The sequence below is a fragment of the Embiotoca jacksoni genome, unplaced genomic scaffold (genome assembly GCF_022577435.1).
Source record: "Embiotoca jacksoni isolate LCO1_2020_lvr unplaced genomic scaffold, fEmbJac1.0.p SCAF_38, whole genome shotgun sequence".
Lineage (NCBI taxonomy): Eukaryota > Metazoa > Chordata > Actinopteri > Embiotocidae > Embiotoca > Embiotoca jacksoni.
Genome location: NW_027185390.1, coordinates 3,099,979 through 3,122,654, shown reverse-complemented (window position 1 = coordinate 3,122,654; position 22,676 = coordinate 3,099,979). Strand labels below are relative to the sequence as shown.

The 22,676-nt window shown below is 43.1% G+C and overlaps 2 protein-coding genes across 2 annotated transcripts; one reads left to right on the top strand and one right to left on the bottom strand.

Annotated features, from left to right (window-relative positions):
* The first annotated feature begins 53 nt into the window (after window positions 1–53).
* gpr137c (G protein-coupled receptor 137c) lies at window positions 54–9,736 on the top strand. Its single transcript, XM_069166450.1, has 8 exons — window positions 54–752; window positions 5,391–5,440; window positions 5,714–5,821; window positions 5,955–6,093; window positions 6,808–6,957; window positions 7,760–7,885; window positions 8,005–8,129; window positions 8,232–9,736. The coding sequence occupies exons 1-8, from the start codon at window positions 378–380 to the stop codon at window positions 8,512–8,514; spliced, it is 1,356 nt and encodes a 451-aa protein (XP_069022551.1). The 5' UTR covers window positions 54–377; the 3' UTR covers window positions 8,515–9,736.
* A 2,226-nt stretch (window positions 9,737–11,962) lies between these two features.
* acp2 (acid phosphatase 2, lysosomal) lies at window positions 11,963–19,104 on the bottom strand. The gene is made up of 13 exons (XM_069166451.1): window positions 18,966–19,104; window positions 17,357–17,452; window positions 16,878–16,964; window positions 16,600–16,660; window positions 16,402–16,493; window positions 16,208–16,306; window positions 15,852–15,941; window positions 15,053–15,136; window positions 14,886–14,934; window positions 14,234–14,322; window positions 13,888–13,994; window positions 13,469–13,644; window positions 11,963–13,339 (listed from the first exon to the last, which is right to left on the bottom strand). The coding sequence occupies exons 1-13, from the start codon at window positions 19,053–19,055 to the stop codon at window positions 13,194–13,196; spliced, it is 1,266 nt and encodes a 421-aa protein (XP_069022552.1). The 5' UTR covers window positions 19,056–19,104; the 3' UTR covers window positions 11,963–13,193.
* Window positions 19,105–22,676: the final 3,572 nt, after the last annotated feature.

Below are 22,676 nucleotides of genomic sequence, written 5' to 3'. Positions count from 1 at the left end.
GCTGATCTGGAGGTTTTTTTTCCCCCCTCAAGTTGTTTTTTTGCAGAGAGCAGCTTTGCAGAGAATCACAGGGCGACCTCTCTCTTGTTTTCTTTCTCTCCTTCTTGTTATTTTTAACCTTGCGCTTTTACAAAAAAAAAAACCTAGATCCTATTTTTCTGTTCAGCCAGATATCGAATTGAAACCCAGGGCGCAGTTTTCACGATGCCACTTCTTTTCAGAATAAACTGCTTTTATCGCAATTTTTCCCTCGTATACCATTGCCTTTTTGTCACCCGCGGTGAATTTAGCCCGGGTCTGACCCAGTTTTAGCGTTTTTTTTTGTTTTTTGCCGTCACAGCATCCCATGCGTTAAGCTGCGAGAGCCGCCAGTGGAGATGTTTTCGGCAGGAGAGGAGGTCAATTCCCGTTTGTTTACCTCGCTGAAGGAGTCCTCCGGAGCTGCGATCTCCCCAACGCTGGAGCTCAGTCTCACCGCCGTCTACACCGTCCTCTACTCTTTCCTGTTTGTTTTCGTCTACCTGCAGCTCTGGCTCATTTTGCACTACGGACACAAGCGCTTCAGCTTCCAGAGCGTGTTTCTGTTCCTGTGCTTGCTGTGGGCTGCGCTGCGGACGACCCTCTTCTCTTTCTACTTTAAAAATGTGGTGCAGGCCAACCAGCTGCAGCCTCTGGCCTACTGGCTGCTCTACTGCTGCCCCGTCTGCCTGCAGTTCTTCACCCTCTGCCTGCTCAACCTCTACTTCACACAGGTAAAAAAAAAAAAAAAAAAAAAAAAAAAAGGCTCTCCGGCGTGCATGTGTTTCTGTGTGTGTGTGTGTGTGTGTGTGTGTGTGTGTGTGTGTGTGTGAGACCTGATTTCATATAAAAAAAAAAACAAAAAAAACAGCTGACTCTGCAGTTTTTGCACTCATTGTGTACATTTGGTTTCACAGCCACTGTTATTCTACTCTGTTTGTATTCTGGTGACTCCTTTATATAATTCCTGTTAATCCAAATGCATATTAGCAACGTCACCCAATGCACTGTGGTGGTGGGGGGGGGGGGAGAAAAAAAAATCTCCCCAAGGATCTGTACCATGACAGCAATTTTAGCCACAATTATCCCTGAATGTGCACTAAACATGTCATTTATCAAAACTACAGCTCCCATGAGGCTTTGACAGTCCTTCTGTGGCCTCAGATTTTATTTGAAAGACGTCACCTTTTCACTATTTGTGTACATTTTATGGACAGAACACATAAATGGTTAACTGGGAGCATATTCCAGCTGCAAATGAATTCACTAAGAAAATGATTGGAAGTTTATGCTTTACATTAAATGCAAAAATACAGATTTTGATACGGGTGTGTATGGATTTAGAACGGGGCGAGGCAACTGTGTTTATCTGGAAACAACGCTTAAAGTGATATTACAGTGTTGTAAGACTGCACCCACATACACCACCATAAAAGTACTACTTCTCATTTTTACATTTCAGTTTTTGCACAAAGTTGTTGTTCTGCTTGCTAATAATAAATGAGAGGTGCTGATTGGTGGATTTTGTTCTCGTTGGACAAAGCCAGGCGAGCTGCTGACTTCATATTTTAAAGCAGCAGTTTGTAGGCTTTAGTGGCATCGAGCACCTAAAACATTCAAATCCCAGTTCAGACTAAAGACTGAGACAACACTGTTTTCACAAAAGTTGCATCAGTGACCTGGCTCGTCTCAGTTCGACTTAGGTCAGCTGATAGTATCAGCTTATCAAGTTGCAAGTCTGCAGTTTTAAAAGATACGGCACAGTAGTTAGTGTTTTTTTCTGCTTATTAGAGGAGACACCAACTCCTTTAAAGGACGGGACGAACTGCCAAAAGCAGGGGCGGGGGGTCTCCAGTCTCAGGTTCACGGCACGGATTTGCATAAGCTCCCTTGGTATTCTGTCTCAGCATACATGGGTGGCATCACGACTAAAAGTGCATGAAACTATCACTATCCTCATTCATGTTTTAAGACGCGACAAATCAAATCCAGGCTTGGAAAAAAAAAAGCCTGAAAAGTCTGCAGTTAAAACAGGAGCGCTGCTGCGGAGATGTTCCACGGTTCATTGAGTTGATTTCATCACACGAACCTTCGCTCTGATCCGACCCGAAGAGAATCTACGGTGGCCAGTGTAGAAACATAATGACGCAACACGGCGGGCTCCTTATGTAGGTGATTATACCCTCAGAAGAATTTAATGTGTCCCCCAAAAATGGCCCACACGGATCCTTTAGTGGATAGATATAAGTGCGTTTCCCAAAATGTCAAAGTTGGTCCTTTAAGCCACTCAAAACGTAATATTGCGTGAGTATGATATTCACGTTTTTGCACGTACGTCTTATCTAATCTGCAGCCAATCAAAAGGGAGGAAATCTGGTCACCGTTTACCTCCATGATCTGTTTCACAGTCGGCTGCTATTTAAGTTGCTTTTTTGTTTTTCAAATCAACTCGAGAGATGAGAGATGGGGCGTTGCATTCAGCCTGCATTGATGTTTCCTCTTGGTGGACTGGACTCCAGCAGACCTCCATGACTGCAGCATGTGGTCACAAACTGTGTGAAAGAGAAAGACGCAGTTGGTCAGCGGCAGTTGTTTCACACTTGCCCACTCCGAGTGTCAAAGGCCTGTTTGTTTCTCTGCCAGAGGCGCCTACAAGCAAGTAAAACCACAGTATAATATGTGTCTTATTTACATGTTGGGGGAAGTGGACAGGAAGCTCGTCCGAATGGCCGAGTGGAGATTTGGTAATGAAGCCAGCGGTGTCACATGACCGCTGACTAGACATTGTTAGTCCATCAGCTGATCTGTGACCACTTAATAGACACCAACTACGGCCTCTTTAGATAGATATAACATATAAAATGCACTTTGTTCCATCACGTGCTTATTCCATATCTGCTGAAGCTGCCATTATAGGTTTAAAAATATGTGTTTCCATCTGTGTTGGGAAGACCACGTGACCAGACTTTTCCAGCTTGTGGTTTCATGTTTGGCCAGTTCAGATCTGAGTAATAGATCAGATTCATAATTATTTTCATGGTATGAGCAGCTCGGACTGAAAGCTCTCTCCCAGTGTCGAGTGGCAGCGGGACAAACTGCTCTAACAGCCTCGGTGATACCGGAAAAGTCCACTTATTGTATTTAAATATGAGCATTGAAGCTGCTATAATTAATTTTTTGTTATATCAACAATGGCTAAACTGGCAGCCTGTATTTAAACGGGGTTGCTCAACGTGATGAACCCACGGAGAATCAGCCCCCAATGTTGCAGTTCTTCTCAGCGTCTTTCAGCTCCTTGTTTTGGTTTTCGGGCCTTCAGCTTTCTTTTTTTTTTCTCCCTGCTTAAAGCAGGTTATGTCATAACCAAAATGCTTCATCACTTTTCGCAATTGTTACACATTAACTCTTGGGTCCAAATAAAACAGCAGCTTTTGCTATTATTTCCATGACCGGACTGCCTGCCCAGAGGAATTTCAAATATGATTTAACAAACATATTTTCCCGGACATTGAATTTACTGAAAGTGTTAAATCATGTGAGCTGAGAGCTGCTGAGTGTCACACACCGCCGCTGCCTGTGACACATGCATGTGTGGAAACAGCGGTTTTCTGATGAGTCAGGCGCCTGTCCTGACCTGTGATTTACTTCCCCTTATCACAGTCCATCCAGCGCTCACTGCACGACGTGATAACGATGATCATTCACATTCGACCAGCGGCATAAAACAGAAAAGTGGGACTATCTTCTGGAAGCGAACACTGTATGTTGCGAGGCACACACACACACACACACACACATGCAAACACACAGTACGTCACGCTATATAGTCCAGCAGTTGCGTCATTTCTAGGTTACAAATTCCCTCCGTCTGGCCTACATTCACACACACACACACACACACACACACGACTCAGTTGCGGTGTGTGTTTGGTTAAACTGAATGTTGCATCTACTCTATAATAGAATTTCAAGTATCTGACGAATAAGACAAAAGTAGTCAACGTCCGTCTACCTGCCTCGTCTGTTTGTGCTTTGTAATAGCTGAGTCAGCTTCATTTCGGTAAACATATTTCAAAAGCGAGTCATTCCAGGAAGTGGGTGAACTCGAACGGAGGTCAGCGTCCCGGGTTTTAAAGCGAATCTGTGTACAGTGTGATGTTTTACTCATAAAGTGTTGGTAAAGAGGCAGCTGGTAGTTGATTTATAGTTGTTGTTGTTTAGCTGTTCTTAAATGGTTATTAGATCATTTTAATGCCACATTATGCATTATGGGACATTTTTCTTTTTTTTTTGTAGAGCAATTTGAAAATGCCACTTTGCCCCGGGAAATAATAACAGGCTTTCTTTCAGTGTTTTTCTATCTGCAGCTCATCTCAGTGAAGTTAGAAAAATGTAAATGTCACATTTTTATACAGAGAAAAATAAAGTATGTCTGTGCAGCCAAACATTTACAAGTATTCTATTTACATAAAGCAGTACCTGTAACTGTTGACTTCTATCAACTATCTCTTCTTTATCTGCAATTTAAATGGGCCAATATGAAAATATACTCCATTATACGAGATAGATTTGTTACCTGGTCGATGTAACTGTCTCTTTAAAGGCTCTGGTTGTGTCAGAGTACCGTTTTATTGTCCCTGAGGGGCACTTTGGCTCACAGACAGGAGTCAGAGAGTTACAAAACACAAAAACCAACAGTATATACAGGAAAAGTACAAAAGGCGTCTCCTGTCAAATGACTTGTGTATTTTAGGAATCAATAGTGTATGGAATAAAAAGAGCTTTTCCCATCCTGATAGAAGTGAATCTAACACACAGCGAGGCTCCTGGACGTCCACCGAGCTGCTGGGCTTTGACTTGATACAAGCGTATGAAGACATTTTGGCCCAAATTGGAAATATACAGTATACATTATCTTAATAGTAACGCCCTAAAATCGGTATCGGTCGAGCTCCATCTTCTTGTGGATGTTATCCTTTGTGTTATTTATTCTTCTTTTGGGTCTTAGTATGACGTGAACCAGCTGACACGTACAGTGTGTCAGTTAATACTGTTAACGCATTAAAGTGTTTTAAGCCTCCATTCACTCCTATTGCACCAATAACTCAGCCAGTACACAGTCATTTAAAATCAAGCCAATCAGCATTTCAACTTCAGTATTGTGGTTTCTTTCTTCTGTCCTATTTTCCTGGTACTATTTGAATACATAAATCAGTGTGTTTACTTCAGTGACTCTCAGGAATCTCCCTCACCTCTGTCAAGTTCACACTCTGCTCCTAAAAGAAACCCACCGGCCCTTATTGTCTTTCTCTGCCTCGTCAAAAAAAATCATATTAACATATAAAATATTTTTGTGCTTGTTTTTTCTGTAGGTGATGTTCAAGGCTAAAGCCAAGTATTCACCAGAGCTTACCAAATACAAGTAAGTCTCCTCTTCTAATCCTTCTTGTTTTTGTTTTTTTTAGGGAAACAGCAGTTGTTTTTAATGTAACTTGCATCTTTAATATCTTTTGGTCCCTGATTGTTTAAGACGGAAATTCAGAATATGGCGGTTAGATTTTAATAAGTAATCATCATCCATCAAACACAAATTTTTTTTGCAGCTTCTCAACACCATGAATTTTAATTAGTTGTTGTTTATGAAAAAAGTCATCTTTTTTTTTTTTTCTCCCCATCTCTCTCGTTCTCTCTCCAGGGTTCCTCTGCGTTTGTTCTTCCTGTGTCTCAGTATATTTTTCCTGGTGGTGAATTTAACTTGCGCATTGTTAGTGCAAGGAGCTCTGGAGCGCTCCGAATCACCGAAGTAAGCACAAATATAACAATAGAATATTTCCTCCTGACTTAATAATATTATGTTTAGCCCTCACAGAATACAAGTTTACACATCTGTATATTTGACTTGTCTTATAAGTCGTCCATATTGTTTCCGCCTGCAGTGACGGGGGTATCAGACATGCCGTCTTGGCCCGGGTCCTGATCAACGACAGCCTGTTTGTCCTGTGTGCGATATCTCTGGCCGTGTGCATCTTCAAGATTGCCAAGATGTCATCTGCCAATGTTTACCTTGAGTCCAAGGTAGAAACAGAAGCACGCCTTCCTAATTTTAGGCCATGTCTTATTCATACAGATCCTCCACAGCTGCTTTTTTTTTCTTGAGACACTGATGTTATTTTTCTTGTCGAAAAACCTGTTAATATTCCACAAAGTAAGGTATCAAATTAATTATTATTTCAGTATTGTTCCCGAAACTAATGCTGCCTTCAGTTGGACCTCACGGCTACGTCATGGGAGGGCATAATCAGATGTATTATTAATTTACAATATATTAAAATAGAGATATATATATATATATATATATATAAATAAAGAGGGGGGGTTGGTTCATATGGACTTTTCTTATAAACACGATCCATTTGAAGGCAGCATCAGGTGTTGTAAACTCAACAGGGATACAAATCCATGTTACATCCCTTTATATGGACTTTTTCAGTATTTTAAAGAGGTGGGCGCTTTACTTGCAGTACCACAAAAGAAAAAGAAAAAAATGTCAAAGATAAAACTCATTGTCGTTTATTTTAAAATATGTAATCAGTGATTCTTTCTATGGTGTAAACAAAAGCAGAGGTGCTTGAATTTATGTGTCTCCGGAGTGAATTTCTGGCCTATAATCTGCCCCCCCTGGGTCATGCCGGTGGGTCACATCTGTGACCCATATCCGACATTAAATTACAAGGCAGGACCCAGCTGATGCATGAGCTTTGTAATAAGCACATTAAACTCTTCTGTCAGGGTACATCCGTGTGCCAAGCGACAGCCGTCGGAGCCATGGTGATTCTCCTCTACATGTCCAGAGCCTGTTACAACCTGGTGGTGGTGGCCCTGTCGCCGCAGGACAGACCGAGTCCCTTCAATTACGGCTGGTACAGCATCTCCGATCAGGTACCGGATCCAAACGGATTCACTCATAAATGTGTGTGTGTGTGTGGGGGGGGGGGATAAGCTTTTTATTTCGCCAGAGATCCAGCACCGTCTGTGTGGACAATACATCTTAGGAGATTTGGGAAAGCATTGCTTAGTGGGGTAGAGGGTTTTGTTTGGCTATAAATAACCGTGTGTGTGTGTGTGTGTGTGTGTGTGTGTGTGTGTGTGTGTGTGTGTGTGTGTGTGTGTGTGTCTGTCCTGACCTACATTAGGGCTCAGGCCTTGAGACGGACATCCCCTTTTAAACGGTTCCATTGTGTGTGTGTATGTGTGTTGTACATAATAAACACCAATGGACAAGTGAAATAGGCATAATCTGATATTATACAATATTCCTTTTAATCTGTCTGTAGAGCAGCTGCCAGTCCAGTATTAATGTCCCTTCATGTGTGCCTGTGGGAAGAAATACGCTTAACGCACAAAGAGAGGTGTCTGAAATATGACATGTTTATAGTTTGTGGAAAAAAAAAAACACAAAAATGCAAATTATTGACGTGCAAAAAAAACTTTAAATAAGACTTTAAGTACCTTTTTAGCCATTTAATGTGTTTTAAAAACATTAAGAGTTGAGGTTTCATGGTAAAATATGAGCTGTAGTGCATTCACACCTTGTCATTTTAATATTTTGTTCCACTATTGTTGTCACAGTCATGCAATGAAGCCAAACAATGTTTTAGTTTTTTTTTTAGTTTGTTCAGTTGTTTAGTGTCGACACGTTTACGCCGTCTGACGGAGTTGTTTTGTTTTTTTGGTGTTGAAGGCCGACGTACAGGAGGTCGACGGCGAGGCCTACATCGTGTTCGGCATCATTCTCTTCTTCTGGGAGCTGCTGCCGACCAGCTTGGTGGTGGTTTTCTTCAGAGTCCAGAAACCCAACCAAAACCTGGTAAAACTCAACGAGTGCAACTCTGCCGTGTGACGTTTCTGCAAAAAAAAAAAAAAAAAAAAAAAAAAAACCTATCTGTGTGACTTGACGAAGCTTGAATCTCTGCGCGTCTCTCTCAGGCTCCGGGAGGCATGATCAACAGCCACAGCTTCAGCTCCAGGGCTTACTTCTTCGACAACCCGCGACGGTACGACAGCGACGACGACCTGCCGAGAAGCATCAACAGCAGGGCGGATCGGGCCAGGTGGGCAAACGCGCTCTTCTGGAACTAAAGTGCACTAACAGCAGCTTTAAGTTCAATTCTGAGCTGTCGTTTATGATGAAATGACTGTTCTTCTTCTGTCAGCCTCCTCTCCACCACGCCCCAGCCGGGTACGTCCAGTTGGTACGGCTCCATGCAACGTAACGGCACGCTGGCGGCGGGGTTGGCGTCCGCCCCGCTGCCCCCGCCCTCCTCCACGGCCCCCCTCCTCTTCGCCTACGGGAACGTCCAGAGTCACCATCACCACCATCTGTACTCCACCCCGCAGAACAACCACCACCACCACCACCACAGTAACTACTACTCCACGCCGCAGAACTATTACGGCGGCGGGTCGCAGACGTATTTCTGCACGCCGCAGAATTGAGCTTCGTTTAAAAAGACCGAGAAAAAAAAGACTCGAGTACTAATTCTGTGTTTATTGTCAACGTTTTACTTAACCAACTACATCAAAAGCAGGTACTTTTAAGGGAATACTTTTGACCAAGTTGTGCATCGTGTTCGCCAAATGATTCAAGAGAAATTTGGCTTTTCGAGGACGTCGGCGTCTTTTGAGTGGCGGCGTATTGGAAGACCAAACGCGGACCGGACTTTCGTCACTTTACGGCCTGAAAGCTGAGAAGCTTTTTTCCGACACGTGCTCCGGCCGCATCGTCATGTCTGAGACTGGAATCAACCACCAGTGACCAGATAATCATCGTTCTCCTCGTAAAAATCGCTCCGTTCGCGATCCGACTGGAAATCATCGTTCTGCACATTAGAGGAGCTGCGTAGCCGTCTTATCGAGCTGACGCGGCTAATCCTGAAGCTCCGACTTCCTGCCAGGGCGTTGAGACAATATATTCACTCAGCACTTGTGTGTTTTGAAGGGGGAACGTGGGTAAAACAATCGTTTTTATTTTTGCATTTAAAAGGGGAATTTAGGCTGGAGGAGTGCTGGGATCAATCTCTAAACTAAATGACGTGCTTCAACGATTGGGCGTTTCACGGTGTTTCTCACTCTTAGGTCTGGCTACACGTGACAGGGATTAGCTGTTGCTGATTTTCCATTGAATAGTGAGGCAGCAAGTGCACACGGGTAAACCTGTTTGACCAAGAAGAACGCACAAAGCGAACGCAACTTAAATCCGTCGAAAACTTGTGTCGTTTCCAACTGTGATTTTTGGTGCCGCACGAACGGTAAGTCGTACGAACTTTGAAGGCCGAGCCGACTCGATCCGACTCGATCCGACTCCACTCGTCTGGCTGCTTGTATAGTTTGGCGTGTCAAATAAGCTCAAAATATCTCACAACTGACTGTAATCAGAATAGCGGTATGTTTATTTAACTTGTTATATCGTCCGCGTGGAACGCTTACGGCCCAGAAACGCGCGTGAAATTTATATGTAGCTGCCGTGTGGGGCGTCGGTGTCCATCGCAACAGCAGAAGCCGGGGTCGACGAGCAGGTGACTTGAAGGACTGACTAACACGCCGCCGCCGCCGCTGCTGAATGGAAATATTAAACGGCAGTCGAGTCCGTAGCTACGACGAAAACTACGTTTAAAAACTCAATTCAACTACATACACTGTCAAGCTGTTGGATGTTGGGGGGGAGGGGGGGGGGTTCAACATATCTTAGCTTTAGCTGTATCATCACCACATTGTAATAGATTACATGAAGCAAACCTGCCATCACGTAACGCAACCAGGTGGCGAGCTCCAGCTTGCCGTGTCCGTGTTCACGCCGCGCCTCGATTAGGCGTGCAAAAAGTTAAGAACCGAAACCACGCAATTAGGGTTAAGGAACGATTTCTTTTTGGAAATCCGCGACACTTTCTCGCAAACTCGGACCTCCCCGCCCACGAGGACTCGAGCACTTGTTGACTTCCTAAAAAAGAAATGGCGTCGACAAACAAAACGCGACACGAACACGGCGCCCTCTAGCGGACTCGCGGGGGTATTGCACGCTTTATCGTGACGCCGGATTGCGCCAACATTCAACATCAGTAAAAAAAAAATTGAGCACTTGTAACAGGGTGAAAGGGTTTTTTCATATTTGTGACCAAAAAAAAAACAAAAAAACTAACTCCTCATATATATCTGATCCTTTTGTGAGCTGTGAGGCAAGAATTTGCACGTGGAAGAAGTTCACCTTCGGAGAAGGTAAAAGAAAAAAGGCTTTTTGTGGGGCCTGAATGTAGGTTTTGTCGTCTCTTAACCCTTATCCTTTGAGAAAGGAAATATCTATGTGCCATCACATTTTTGTCATATATGTACTAGTTTCATTCCTTACGAAGAATATTTTTGCACAAGAAATGATGTATGTTTTTAATTGTTTTGTGTCGACGAGCTAATCAATTTCTAATCCGTGTGTGTGTCGTGTGACATTTTGAGTCCGTGCGTGTGTGTGTGAGATCTTAGATTTTCAAAGTCCAGTAAACTTGTATACATTAGTTTTTGTTTTACGATGATTTTTACTGTTTTACAGATTCTGCATTTTCTGTTTTGTTTTTTTTCTACGTTCCTTCTGTCCTGTTGTTTTTTCATAATCTCATGACAAACTGCAGCCTGTAGGCAATACTTCACTTCGACGGGACGTTTTTGTTTGTTTGTTTGTTTGTTGAGACCCAGTTCTCGGACCAAAATGAGTGCATCTGCGCTAAAAAGGAAGACAGACTTTCATCTGACATTAAACTCAACCTGTAAATGACCATGTAAAAAAAAAAGCACCATTTGCAGACAGGTCTGAAAAGCCTTGTTCTGTTTCTTGGAACTAAATACCGGTAAAAAAAACAAAAACCATTTCAACCGCCGCTCGTGCTTTAAGATTCCCATCACTTGTAGTTTTTCCGGGACACTTAGAAACACAAATAAAGAAGTGAAGCTCTCACTGTCGGGTCCAGCTCTCCATCTGCAGTGCAGAATGCATGTTCCTGCATCACAATACAAGAACTCGGTGTCATATTTCCTTTACAGGGCCGCTATTACTTGTGTACAAAAGTTATTGGCTCTATCTGCTCCCAGAAGGCCGTTGGTAATTGTTTTCATGGACTGTTTTTATGTTCTGGATTTGTTTTATCTGTGGCCATACTGAATGTAACCTATTGTGCAACAGATCACTAATGATGTATGCAAAAAAAAGAAAAAAGAAAAAAAAAAAAAAGCACTACCATGTTGAAATAAAGGCCTACTGCACTGTTTTTAAGACACAAGCGAAGCAAAATATTCATAAACTATTCATGGAAAAAGACTTCCTACTGCGAACCAGACTGATGTGCAGCACGGGGGGGACCAAACGCACAATGTTGTTATTGTGCGTGCTGGCTGGTTCCGATGTTTCCCACCGCCTGGTTATGAGGCTGAATTTACCCGTTAACAAGGTTATGAGGATCATCCCCAATTGGAGAGAAGACGAGCAGCTGGCACGGTTTGTTGCTCTTCTCCGAGACGCACCGACATATCAGTATTTAGGAGCCACGGGAGAATACAAGTTTGAAAACACTAATTTTATTTTGAAAGGAGGGAAATCACTTTTATTTTTTTTTTCCCAGTTAATGGCGTATTAAAAGGATTTGTTCACGTACAAATGGCATAAAATTAGGCCTCCAAGCAGAAACGGCAGGCTAAAACATCCTCTGTGTACATGTGAGGGAAAATCGGCAAAAAGCAGATAATTGTTTAAGATCGTTAAGACTGATTTGATTGGTGCATTCCTGAGTGGGAGCTCATAGCCTTCTGCCAACATACCAGATAACACCTCATTTAGAGTAGCGATCCACATCCATTCAAAAAATCAGGCCCGTCTCATCACATCTACCTACAAATGACACTTGACGATTATTGATCTTTTATTTTGAAAAACAGAAGTATCTACAAGCGACATTCTGAGTCTGATCAATCGTTTTGTACATGAAAGAAAAGTGGCTGAAAACACAATACTGACAAATAATAATAATTGTACTAAATGTCAGTGTTATGAATTGTTTAGCTAACGTGTACATAAACTGATATGTGCGATGTTTGTGTGAAACCACGAATCCATCACAAAGAAAAGCATGTTGTGTTCTGCGTTAAAATAACAAATAGTTCCAAAGACACAAAAAAGGAGCTCTAAAAACACACAAATATTAAAGGTCCAGTATTCCCAAAGTTCCCAAATATTTACAAATTCTTAAGAAAAACAAACCAAAACACTATGTTTAATTAATTTAATCCTATAACTGAAAAGACACTCAAAAAGCTTATTTCCAGCGTGCCCAAAGGTCAAAGGTCAGGCGTAGCTAAACATCTGCCGAGCTGGTGTCTTTCTGAAGAAGTTTGAATCGCCACAATTTCTTAGTAAAAAAAAAAAAAAAAAAAAAAAAAAAAAAAAACATCCTGCTGCCTGTTTGATAAATCAAATGCACCAGAAGGATTTCAAAATAAAAGCTGGACACTGTACACAATAGAAAAGCAAACATGTTACAGCCAAACGAGAGGAACCCCCCATTGCTACAAATATTTAAGGCATCTTGGTTGTTAGGCCTCCGTCACACACACACACACACACACATACACACACACACACACACACACACACACACACATACACGCGTGCGCGCGCACACACGCACACACACACTCACACACACACACAAGTGCATCTGTGCACACATAAATAAACACGTGCAAACACACGCGATTAATAATCATACAAACTAATGTAAAATGATGATCTGACCCCAGGTCGACAGCCGGTGTGGAAAACATTCTGCACTCCGATTCCGGGCTAAAACCTCTTCAGTTAATTAAATTTGAATTAAATCAACATGTTGGATCTTTTTCTAACCAGGTAAAAGTCTCTACTACAAACGGCTACAAATTAGAATTCAGATTTTTTTCGATCACCGTGTTGTTTCTTAACCTTTTGTTGGCCGATCTAAAAATTTTTTAAAAACATCAATACGTCGTCGCATTTTTTTCTGTTTCACTTTGCATCAGCGGGCCGGAGCTCAAAGTTCATCGTCGTCGCTGCTGTCCCAAGAGTTGAGCCTCGTGCATCTCCGGGGGAGGAGCTTGTGCTTCTGTCAGGATTCCTCGCCCACCTGCTGGCTGATCACGTGGTGGTAACCCCGGGTGCTCATCGGCTCCTTCTGCCAGCAGATGAAGCCGAGGAGGAGGACGATGAGGACGATCAGCAGGCCGCCGGACACGGACAGACCGACGATGACCTCTGAGAGCGGGGAGGGAACATAAGAAGGCACAAACGCTTGTTTACAATCATGAGCTTTGTGTGTGTGTGTGTGTGTGTGTGTGTGTGTGTGTGTGTGTGTGTGTGTGTGTGTGTGTGTTGCAAGCTCACCTTTATTTGTTCCTTGTGTAGACAGCTGACACTCTTTCTCCCTGTCGTCGGCGATCCAGGGCTTCGTAAGTCTCACAAACTCGTCCAGGGAGCAGTTGAGGACGCAACCTGGTAAGTGGAGAGGGTACGGCGCCACCTTGCTGTCGTTCCGGTAAAACATCGACACCGTAGCAGAGCTGGATGGAGACACACACACACACACACACACACACACACACACACACACACACACACACACACACAACAGTTTTAAACTTAACCATCCATAATTGTAAAATGTCTCTTTTAAAAGGTCTCTTGCATTTATAAACCCGAACACATTTGGAGAGTGTGTTACTAAAACACAGTATGCTCTGTGTGTGTGTGTGTGTGTGTGTGTGTGTGTGTGTGTGTGTGTGTGTGTGTGTGTGTGTTTTTACCCGTCGTCTTCCCTGTACAGCTCGATCATGTGACAGGAGGCGTACGGCGGCTGGATCCCGTTGAACGTGTCCAAGCTGGCCTGGAGAGCGGCGACAGTGGTGTCATGCTGTGGAACAAACACACACAACATTTAAGAGTTTGACACATCAAAACCTACTTCCCAAGTAGTTTATTTAAACACTTAAATCTTGTCAGGAACAGAAAAAAAAAAAAAAAAAAAAAAGACTGAAAATACGTGAATATAGCACTGTTCTTACATTCTGACCATTTTGTCCTCTTTTAATCCAGTTGTGCTTTTTGTAGTCTTAGTGCGCATAAAATAGTTTGTATTATTAACAAGCTCACCGCTGAAAGCATCATCAGTTTGAGTGTCAGGTTGGGGTCTGGGACGGCTCTCATGGACAGATTCTTCACTATTTCACCCAGCAGGAGGCCTGAAAGACACGCCGCACACACTTTAGTGTTCAAATGTGTATGTTTCTCCTCCGAGATGACAGGAGGCCCAAACCCTTTCGTCTCATTGCCTGTGTATCCCAGCAGCACGCAAGCGGTGACCTTAAAACACAGTGACACACATTCTAGAAATAATATCAGCTTTAAGACCAGTGAGGCAAACAGAAAACGACCTGTTTGAACTAAGTGGCGAGTCGCAGAATAATTGCTGCGCAAAGACATGAAGTGAGGAGGAAGAGGAAAAAAAAAAAACACAAAGCCGTGTGGTGAGAGTTGAACGGGAGTCTGTGGAGGCTTTTTGAACCTCTAGTGGCCCTCGGTGGTATCGCAGCTTAAACCACTTCTGCATCGGCCTCGTTTTTCCGACCGGGACGCTACGGCCACTTTAATATAAAGTCTGTGATAAAATACGAGCAGGTGAATGGAACAAAGCAGGTGGTTCTCGCGCATATTCAGAAGTATTTTGTTCCGTTTAATAAAGAAATTCTCCTGCCATGCTGACATGCATGCCATGTCAAACACACACACACACACACATACATACCTCCCTGCAGCCGGCTCTTCTCCCGCTGGTTGTGGATCCCGAACATCATCTGCCGACATTAGACGTCAAACATTGTCACTGCCTTTCAACACTATTTGGACCACTGCTGAATCAACAATAGTAAATAATGCTGCAGATTTTTTAAATTTTTTTTTTTTTTTTTTTACCTTAAATGCAAAGTCTTTGAGCACTCGGAGGTTGCCCATGACGGCAGGCGTCAGCCAGTCGGGAGCCGAGAAGTTGTGTTTTGACTGAACACGCGGAGAAAACGAAGATTTACTATAGAAGGGCTGAAAGGTCGAGCTTGCGTGACTTTTTTTCTTTGCGTATTTGTTCTGTCTGCTGGTCGGCGCCTCCTTCACCTCTTCAACAATCTCACACACTGTCGCTGAATTATTCGGTGGCTGCGCTCATGTGGCCTAACCACGTGGTGTGTGTGTGTGTGTGTGTGTGTGTACAACTTATAATACTGGGGGTAAAATCTGAATTCAAATCAGCGTAAGTGACCAAGCTGGCCCCCCCCCCAAAAAAAAAAAAAAAAAAAGTATTGCTGAAATACAGACTGACGCAAACACAGCGGAAGTGAAACTGCTGGTTGTTCCTCAAACAGTTTGTTGGCTAAAATGTCCGAGTGTTTCTCAGAGCTGACGAGGCCTGCTGGGTCACGAGGTGTGGTCAGCTACGGTGCAACTAATCTGGATATGAATACATAAAACGGTGTGTAAATTTTGTCTTGAATAGCTAGATGCTCTTATTTTGAAATGAAGGAAACTTTTTTTCTGGCGCCTTGTACCTGAAAATATTTTTTAATTTTTGCGTTCAACAGAGTCCAAGAAATCTAACGGTTGGGTGCCAATACTCACACGGACACAAAACTTGGTCTTTACTTCCTGTTTTTACTGGTAGGTGTGTGTGTGTGTGTGTGTGTGTGTGCGTGCGTGTGTGTGTGTGTGTGTGTGTTCTCACCTCGCAGAAGAGTGTGTCATACACGCTCCAGACTGATTCCACATTGGTCCGATTCAGTCCCGTTTTATTCCTCACCAGATCGATGGTGCCCTGAAGAGAAGAAGAAGAATCTGTAGCAACGTCCCCAACGATGTCGTCGTATTTCATTTTTTTATTGAGATTGTAATTTGCTCATTTTGTTTATCGCCGTTTATTATTTTATTCATTTAACTTTTTGTTCGTGGCAGGGAAAGTAATTCTGTCACGTTTCCCAACATTTATACTCAGTCATGTTGAAAGTAAATTAAAAAAAAAAAGTCAAGAATCTATTCTCCTTTTGGCGCCCTGTAAGCTCCTTCAGTTCGCTGTAACTGCACCTGGTACGTCTTGGTGATATTAATATATTCCTCCGATTGCTCGGTTTCATTGATCAGCTGTTTGAAGCGAGGACAGTCGGGCAAAGGAAACGAGAGAAGCTGCAAAAAAGAAAAAAAGAAGGGAGACGGAGAGTTGAGACGAATTCCTTTTCGGCGGGAAACATCTGATGAAAGCGTCGACGTTAAACACAAACCCTCTCTTCGCTCTGCGGCACGGTGTGGACGGGGATCGGCTGCCAAATCAGGTTGTCTTTGAACACCTGCCGACCGCGGGGCGGGTAGAGACCTGGGTGACGGCGAAGAAGAGACGCAACACAGGCTGTCAGGGGCGAGGAAGAGGAGGAAGAGGAGGAACAGAAGGACTACAGGGAGGAGGAGGAGGAGGTTCAGACCTGCGAGGTTGGCCTCGGCGCTCATCAGCGTGCGGTCGTAGTCTGTGCTGCGGACGGAGATCTGAAGGAGTAGAATTATTAAACATGTTTAGTCCAAACACACGCCAACGAGAAGAGCTGTTCATGAAGCTTCACGCTGCGACTGAGGAAACTTCCTCCCAGAAAACACCGCTCCGGTTCCCGTCATGTTCCAGGAACTCCAGCACCAGTGGGAATCCTGCGTGAGACGCCGAGGTGGTCATGTGATCTGAAAGTGAGCAGGAGGCTGCGCGTCTCACCTGGTGCCGGTCGTAGGATTCGTTGAGGAGCGCTCCGTACCGACTCCTCAGAAACCTGCCGAGGTCGTAGTGCTGCTTCATCCCTTCCTAAAAAACACAAACGTTCAACTCACGGTGACGTCGCTGAACGTGGTCTGAAGTGGGACAAAGATTCCCACCTAGCAGGTTAAAATGTCATAAAATAGAGACGTAGTTTTGAGTTTATTTGTCTTTACTAAAAATGATCCACAGCTGCATGTTTTGTTAAAAATAAATAGGCTATTATTTCATCACTTAAACCTGTTGGTTGCTTTATTCTTGAATGTTACCGAGGAAGAAGGCCTTCTGGGAAAATGCTTGTTTCTGCATCCAATGACTTTCCTCCCTGTCATTTTTAATACCTTCCATTGACATCGTGACAATTTTTCTCAACTATTCAGAAGGTCTTCTGCAAAAGGACAACACGTTTTTTTCATATCGATAGAGAATATCCGTTATACCTGTGACAGCTGTCCGAAGCCTTGCGGCCAGTCGCTCTCTCGGTGGGGGTTGGTAGGGTAGGATCTGACCGGGGATCTGTCACCATGACGAAACAGCTGGGGGGGGGTGGGGGGGGGACCCAACATCAAAACAAAGCCGTGAATAATATTGTGAACCACCTTAATTTCCTGGAGGGACTTTACAGGAACTTCATGAACTAGCGCACCTCATAGAAACTGATAATAGGAAGTGGGTTGGCAGCAATAGAAGCTTTCAGTCTATCACGTGTTGTTATTAGGGCCGCACAGCAACAGCAGTTTCGCTTTACAAGCCGCTAAAGAGAAGTGTGGCTTTCTGATTCACTGTTATGGAATAAGATCTCGCATGCATGACCAAAACAGCCGCAAAGAAAAAGTGTGCAAACTCTTATTTGAAGAGAGGATTATCCCTTTGGGACTCCTAATCTTATCTGCTCCGTGATCCATTCATGGATTTTTCCAGGAGGCAATCGGGTGACAGTTTCTAAGAGAGAGTGGCAATGATCGGTTTAGGAAAGACAACGAACGATCCTCAATCCGCAGCTGATTATATTGACATAAACATACAAGCTCCCCGTCAACTAATCAATTCATTTCAGCTTGAATTCATCATCAGACTGATCATTGCAGCTCAACTTTACATAGAAAGCAATTGAGCACATCAAATTCACTGATCTTCACTTACAACACAGTAGCTCACATGTCAGACTAATATACCAGAAGGGGGGGGGCCTGAGGCTTGACCAGGAGAGGACCCTGGGAGGAACTGGCAGCCTTGAAATCATCTATAAAGCTCCTGTAGAACAGTTGAAATCCTATATGTGTATTAGTAGGAAATAAGCAGGTACAAACAGTGCCATCAAAGCAATAACTTCCTTATCCCTGACTACCCTGGTGTTCCTGGTGAGCCCTGCAGATACTTCATCCAGGGTGCTTCTGCATGACCCAAATCATTATCAGTTTGACCTGCACTGCCACAGAGAGGAGATATTGCTCCCCCCCCCCCCCCCCCCCTTCCCAGAGATGAGCAGCATTTACCCCATGCGTGTTTGAATTGCTGCCGCAGTTCACATGATCATTTACCAGGATGAGTAAAGAATTCAGCCCATACAGGAAAGGCTGGTTTTATAAGTGTCGGCAGGGCCCTTGTCAACACGGTTCCTTGTTTTGGTTCGGATGAATTGTCTTGAATGTGTAATACACGCCTTACATTTTTAACACTTCCAATTCAAAGACGTTATTTTAAAGTTAAATTCTAGTCCTGTGTCCTTAAAGTGTGCCGTTTTCCAGCGCACTGCATTATTAGCTGGCGGTGTGAACCAACACACAAAAATATACTTCTTTAAAAAAAATAATAATCTACTCATCCAAATTTGATTCCCAGCGTGCCGAATTTACTAAAAGACCCCAAAGACTTCTGCCAGACTTAACTCGTGTCCAGAAAAACACGCATGTTTACAGGCGAGCAGAGAAAACGCAAAACCTCCTAAAGTTTGAGTGGAATTCCGCACCCGCCCGTCCGTCCGTCCGTCCGTCCCAAAGAGGAGCGCTGCAAACTACCGCTCCGGCGGCAGGTTTTCACGTTACTCACCACAGTCGCATATTCCAACTGTCTTTCTGCAGCAGCGGGTCCACACAAACAGCCCAGCGTGCAAAGAAAAAGCACCGCAGCGGACGTCATGTTTTCTTCTGTGTGACCGGACGGCTAACCAGAGTTCGCTCACAACAGATAGCCGACTGACGGTTTCCTGCCTCTCCTGCGTGACGTGCCTGGGTCACATGGTTCCCCAGGTACGTCACACAAGGAAGGTAAAATAGAAAATAATTTATAATTATTAATTTATAATTTATTTTAATTTTGAAGTAGCCTGCTTCTCTACTGTACATTTAAACCATTCATTGACAAACTATATTAAAATATATGATTATTTTAAAAGAATGGAAATATTCTCGAAGTTCGTAGACATTTTAACTGATTTTTTTTAAAACACGGATAACAGTAACTCAAATTTTGAGTCGGGATTTACCAATTTAAATAATAAATATAAAACAGTAAGTCAACATTATTATAATTTGTTACCATGCCACAGCTTTTCCTTTTTTATCCCATCTACCAAAACACGTCAGCCCATTGCGTTTCTATTTGGCTTGCAGCTTCTCTCCTCCGCCGCTAGATGTCAGTGTTGTATAAAATATAATCAACCAAACTACACACTGCACATAAAAGAGCCCAACAAGCTACTGACTTGAATTTGCTGTGCAGCCTCCGTTGCCAGTTATGTTATGTTAACATTATATTTGGGAGAGCACACATGTAAAGGTAAAATAGTATACTGCATTAAGATATATGAGTGTAAATTTAATGGTTATGTAGCCCAGTGTAATCTATGTAATACGAAAATATTTGTTAAAACAATTTTAAAAAGCAGAAACCGCACGTGTTAATTACAGTTAATCACTTAAGTAACAATATTAAACATTATCTGCTGGATGTATATTATTTTACTGTAAATTTAATATGAAAAAATGCAACGTGAAGACATGGCTTTGAACTCTGGAAAATAGTGATAGGCATTTTTAACTCATTCTAGACTGAATTAATCTGATTAAGAATTAAGATTATAATAATTTTAGTGCTTGCTGTTCTGACATTAATTAAAGTGTAGTTTGTGCATAATTCACTCTAAAGCTGCAGTCCTCCAGTCATTGATCCTCGTGCGCCTTGTGTTAAGCATGTTTGTGCGAGCGTGTGACCTTTCATCCATATCTGTCTTGCAGGTTACACTGGATCACACTTGTTGTAAGTGAGCAGCTATCGTGGAGGTGTTACAAGTTAAAGCTGCATGTGTGAAAGGTCTGAGCTTTTAAAAAGCCTTTCTGTGCTTCAGGGTGGTCCACACAGGAAAACTTTTCTTTCTTTCTTTTTTTTTTTGGAGGGGCTCAGAGCTGACCCGCTTTTGCACTTGACCCTCGGTGTGTTTTTCACAGTGAAAAGCAGCTTTGTTGGAGGAGGATCTGGAAACAAGAAGCCCTAAGCCCGGAGAAGTTTATACTCCAGCCACTGATCCCTAAGGAAAGCTGGAAGCCCGGAAAACCTTTATGAACCTTTATAGGGAGTAAATACAAGACTTATAGAAGCTGTATCAGCAGAAATATGAAGGTACAAGGGAGATAGATGAGAGATTAGGGAATAAATTGGTAACCGAGTAGTTTAATAATAATAATGATAATTCATGTCAAGGTACAGTAAAGGGCAAAATCGGTTTATTATGATGATATCACAAAGTATCGGTTAAGATTTTATCAAGATTTATTCATAAAAACCTTTAGATTAGTGTGCAAATTGATTATCGTTCTGAGTACATTATTGCTGTAGTGCAATAAGACGAGATAAGAAAAAAAAAAGATGTACCTTTATCAGTGTCGAGGTAATGAGTTTTTAACCATTGCTCTTTGGATGCAGTGTTATTGGATGGATCGTTAGATTCGTGCTCAGAAGATCAATGAACTTCAACAACTCTGGAGGTCCCTTTTGGCTTTTAACCTCCTGCCACTTTACCCCAAATTTGTCTCCAATACTTTGGCTCGTATCGACTGAATAGCTGCACAACTCATGACCATCCCATGAGCCTCAGGTGCGCTTTGAGTTGAATTAGCCAATGTGAGCATGCTAAAACACTAAGTGCTGAAATATTCCTGCAGGCCACATGTGAACTGCCAACCAAACAGAGCAATCTTCAGCTACTCAGCAATACCCCCCACCCCCCCTGTTATTGCCAAATTACTGTAAGTCTCTGCCAGTTAGATGTCAACAATAATCTCTTTGTTCCTTTTGTTTTTGCCCCCCCCGGCTGTTTATATCTGCGGTCAAGTGCCAACGTGTTATTAAACCCTGTCGGAGGTGTTTATGTGTTGTTTTATTACTCATATCTCAGATTATAGGTGGCGGCTGATGCTGAAAACACATGCTACGATCAAGATTAGAAATGAACACTGATGCAAAAAACAGAAAAATAGGCAAAGGCCAAATGTCAGGAGGGGGGGGGGATCCCCATCGGGGGTTCCCACCCGCCACCAACAATAACAATAATGAGAACAATGGTGATTAGAGGGAGGCGGGTATTAACCATAATCTGCAGTATATGTGTTTGTTTAGGGGGCAGATATGCTCATTAAGAAGGACTACAATCCCGGTGACACCTCAGAGACGGAGGTAGTAATCTGTTTGTGAGAAAAACAATCCGAGTGTGTGTTTAGGGGTGGGGGTCCACACACACACACACACACACACACACACACACACACACACACACACAGGACTAATGATGACGGAGATCACAGGCAGAATTACTGACATAATTACCAAGATTATCTGATGAACAGATGTCTGTTAGCTTCCTCCTCTCATCACCGCCTCGTCCTGTCGCTCACTGCCCCCCCTGTTTGTGTCTGATTGTGATCTGTGCAGGAAACACAGGTTGTTTTTCTTCTCTTTTAAGGCCTGAATCATGTGTCGCAGGTCGTGAAGCCCGAGCAGCCAGGCGATGGCAGCATTTCTGCAGCCACTGAGGCCGTCTCTGACGCATTTACAGGAGCCAGTCCTCCCCTTCTTTTCTCTGTTTTTCATTCACAGTGATCATTTACACCTTCTCCTCGGTTGACCCCTTATTTTCCCCTTGTTTACACAGAGAAAGACACTTTTCCGAGAGATAATGTGCATAATTAACACTAAATGTGGACACTGCTGGAGAGTTAGATGGGAGCGTGAGTGAACTAGACTGAAATAGGAAGGTTCCAGTTGGAGAGGAATACCCACAGGTTTAAAAATAGGCCACAACACTCCTTACATAACAACTGGGACGTCAGGGTTGTTTACATTTTTGCTGCCTGAGAAATGAGAGCTCACAATCCAGCATTTCAAATCCTCATTAATCCAAATGGGTTTAATTAGGCTACTAATCATGTTAAAAATATATATATTTGTTGCTGTGGTTTAATTTTGCTGCAGTAAAATACATATTCAAAACAAGCCTGGTGAGTTTGTTTGTGCTTTCACTTTACAGTAGGGTTTACAGGAATTCGTGCTCTTCAATGAGCTTGGGATATTTCCTATTTCTACAGGAGAGCAGTTGGAAAGCACGAGGGGGCGGGGTTTTGCGTTTCTTGAAGAATCGAATCCAGCCAATAGGAAGCGCCGGTGTCGCTTGACGGACAGGCACGGCCCCTGCAGGACGCCCCGCCCCCCTATGACTCTGTCGTTTTATTCTGTTTTTAGAGCAGCAGCGTCACATGTTGTTTTTCT

Excerpts from the sequence above, each read along its gene's own strand:
- gpr137c (XM_069166450.1), top strand. The coding sequence starts at position 378 with ATGTTTTCGGCAGGAGAGGAGGTCAATTCCCGTTTGTTTACCTCGCTG. Across the intron at positions 5,822-5,954 it reads GAGCGCTCCGAATCACCGAA|TGACGGGGGTATCAGACATG; the intron begins GTAAGCACAAAT and ends TTCCGCCTGCAG. Across the intron at positions 7,886-8,004 it reads AGAAACCCAACCAAAACCTG|GCTCCGGGAGGCATGATCAA; the intron begins GTAAAACTCAAC and ends CGTCTCTCTCAG.
- acp2 (XM_069166451.1), bottom strand. The coding sequence starts at position 19,055 with ATGACGTCCGCTGCGGTGCTTTTTCTTTGCACGCTGGGCTGTTTGTGT. Across the intron at positions 17,453-18,965 it reads AGTTGGAATATGCGACTGTG|CTGTTTCGTCATGGTGACAG; the intron begins GTGAGTAACGTG and ends ACCCCCCCCCAG. Across the intron at positions 14,935-15,052 it reads TCAAAGACTTTGCATTTAAG|ATGATGTTCGGGATCCACAA; the intron begins GTAAAAAAAAAA and ends TAATGTCGGCAG.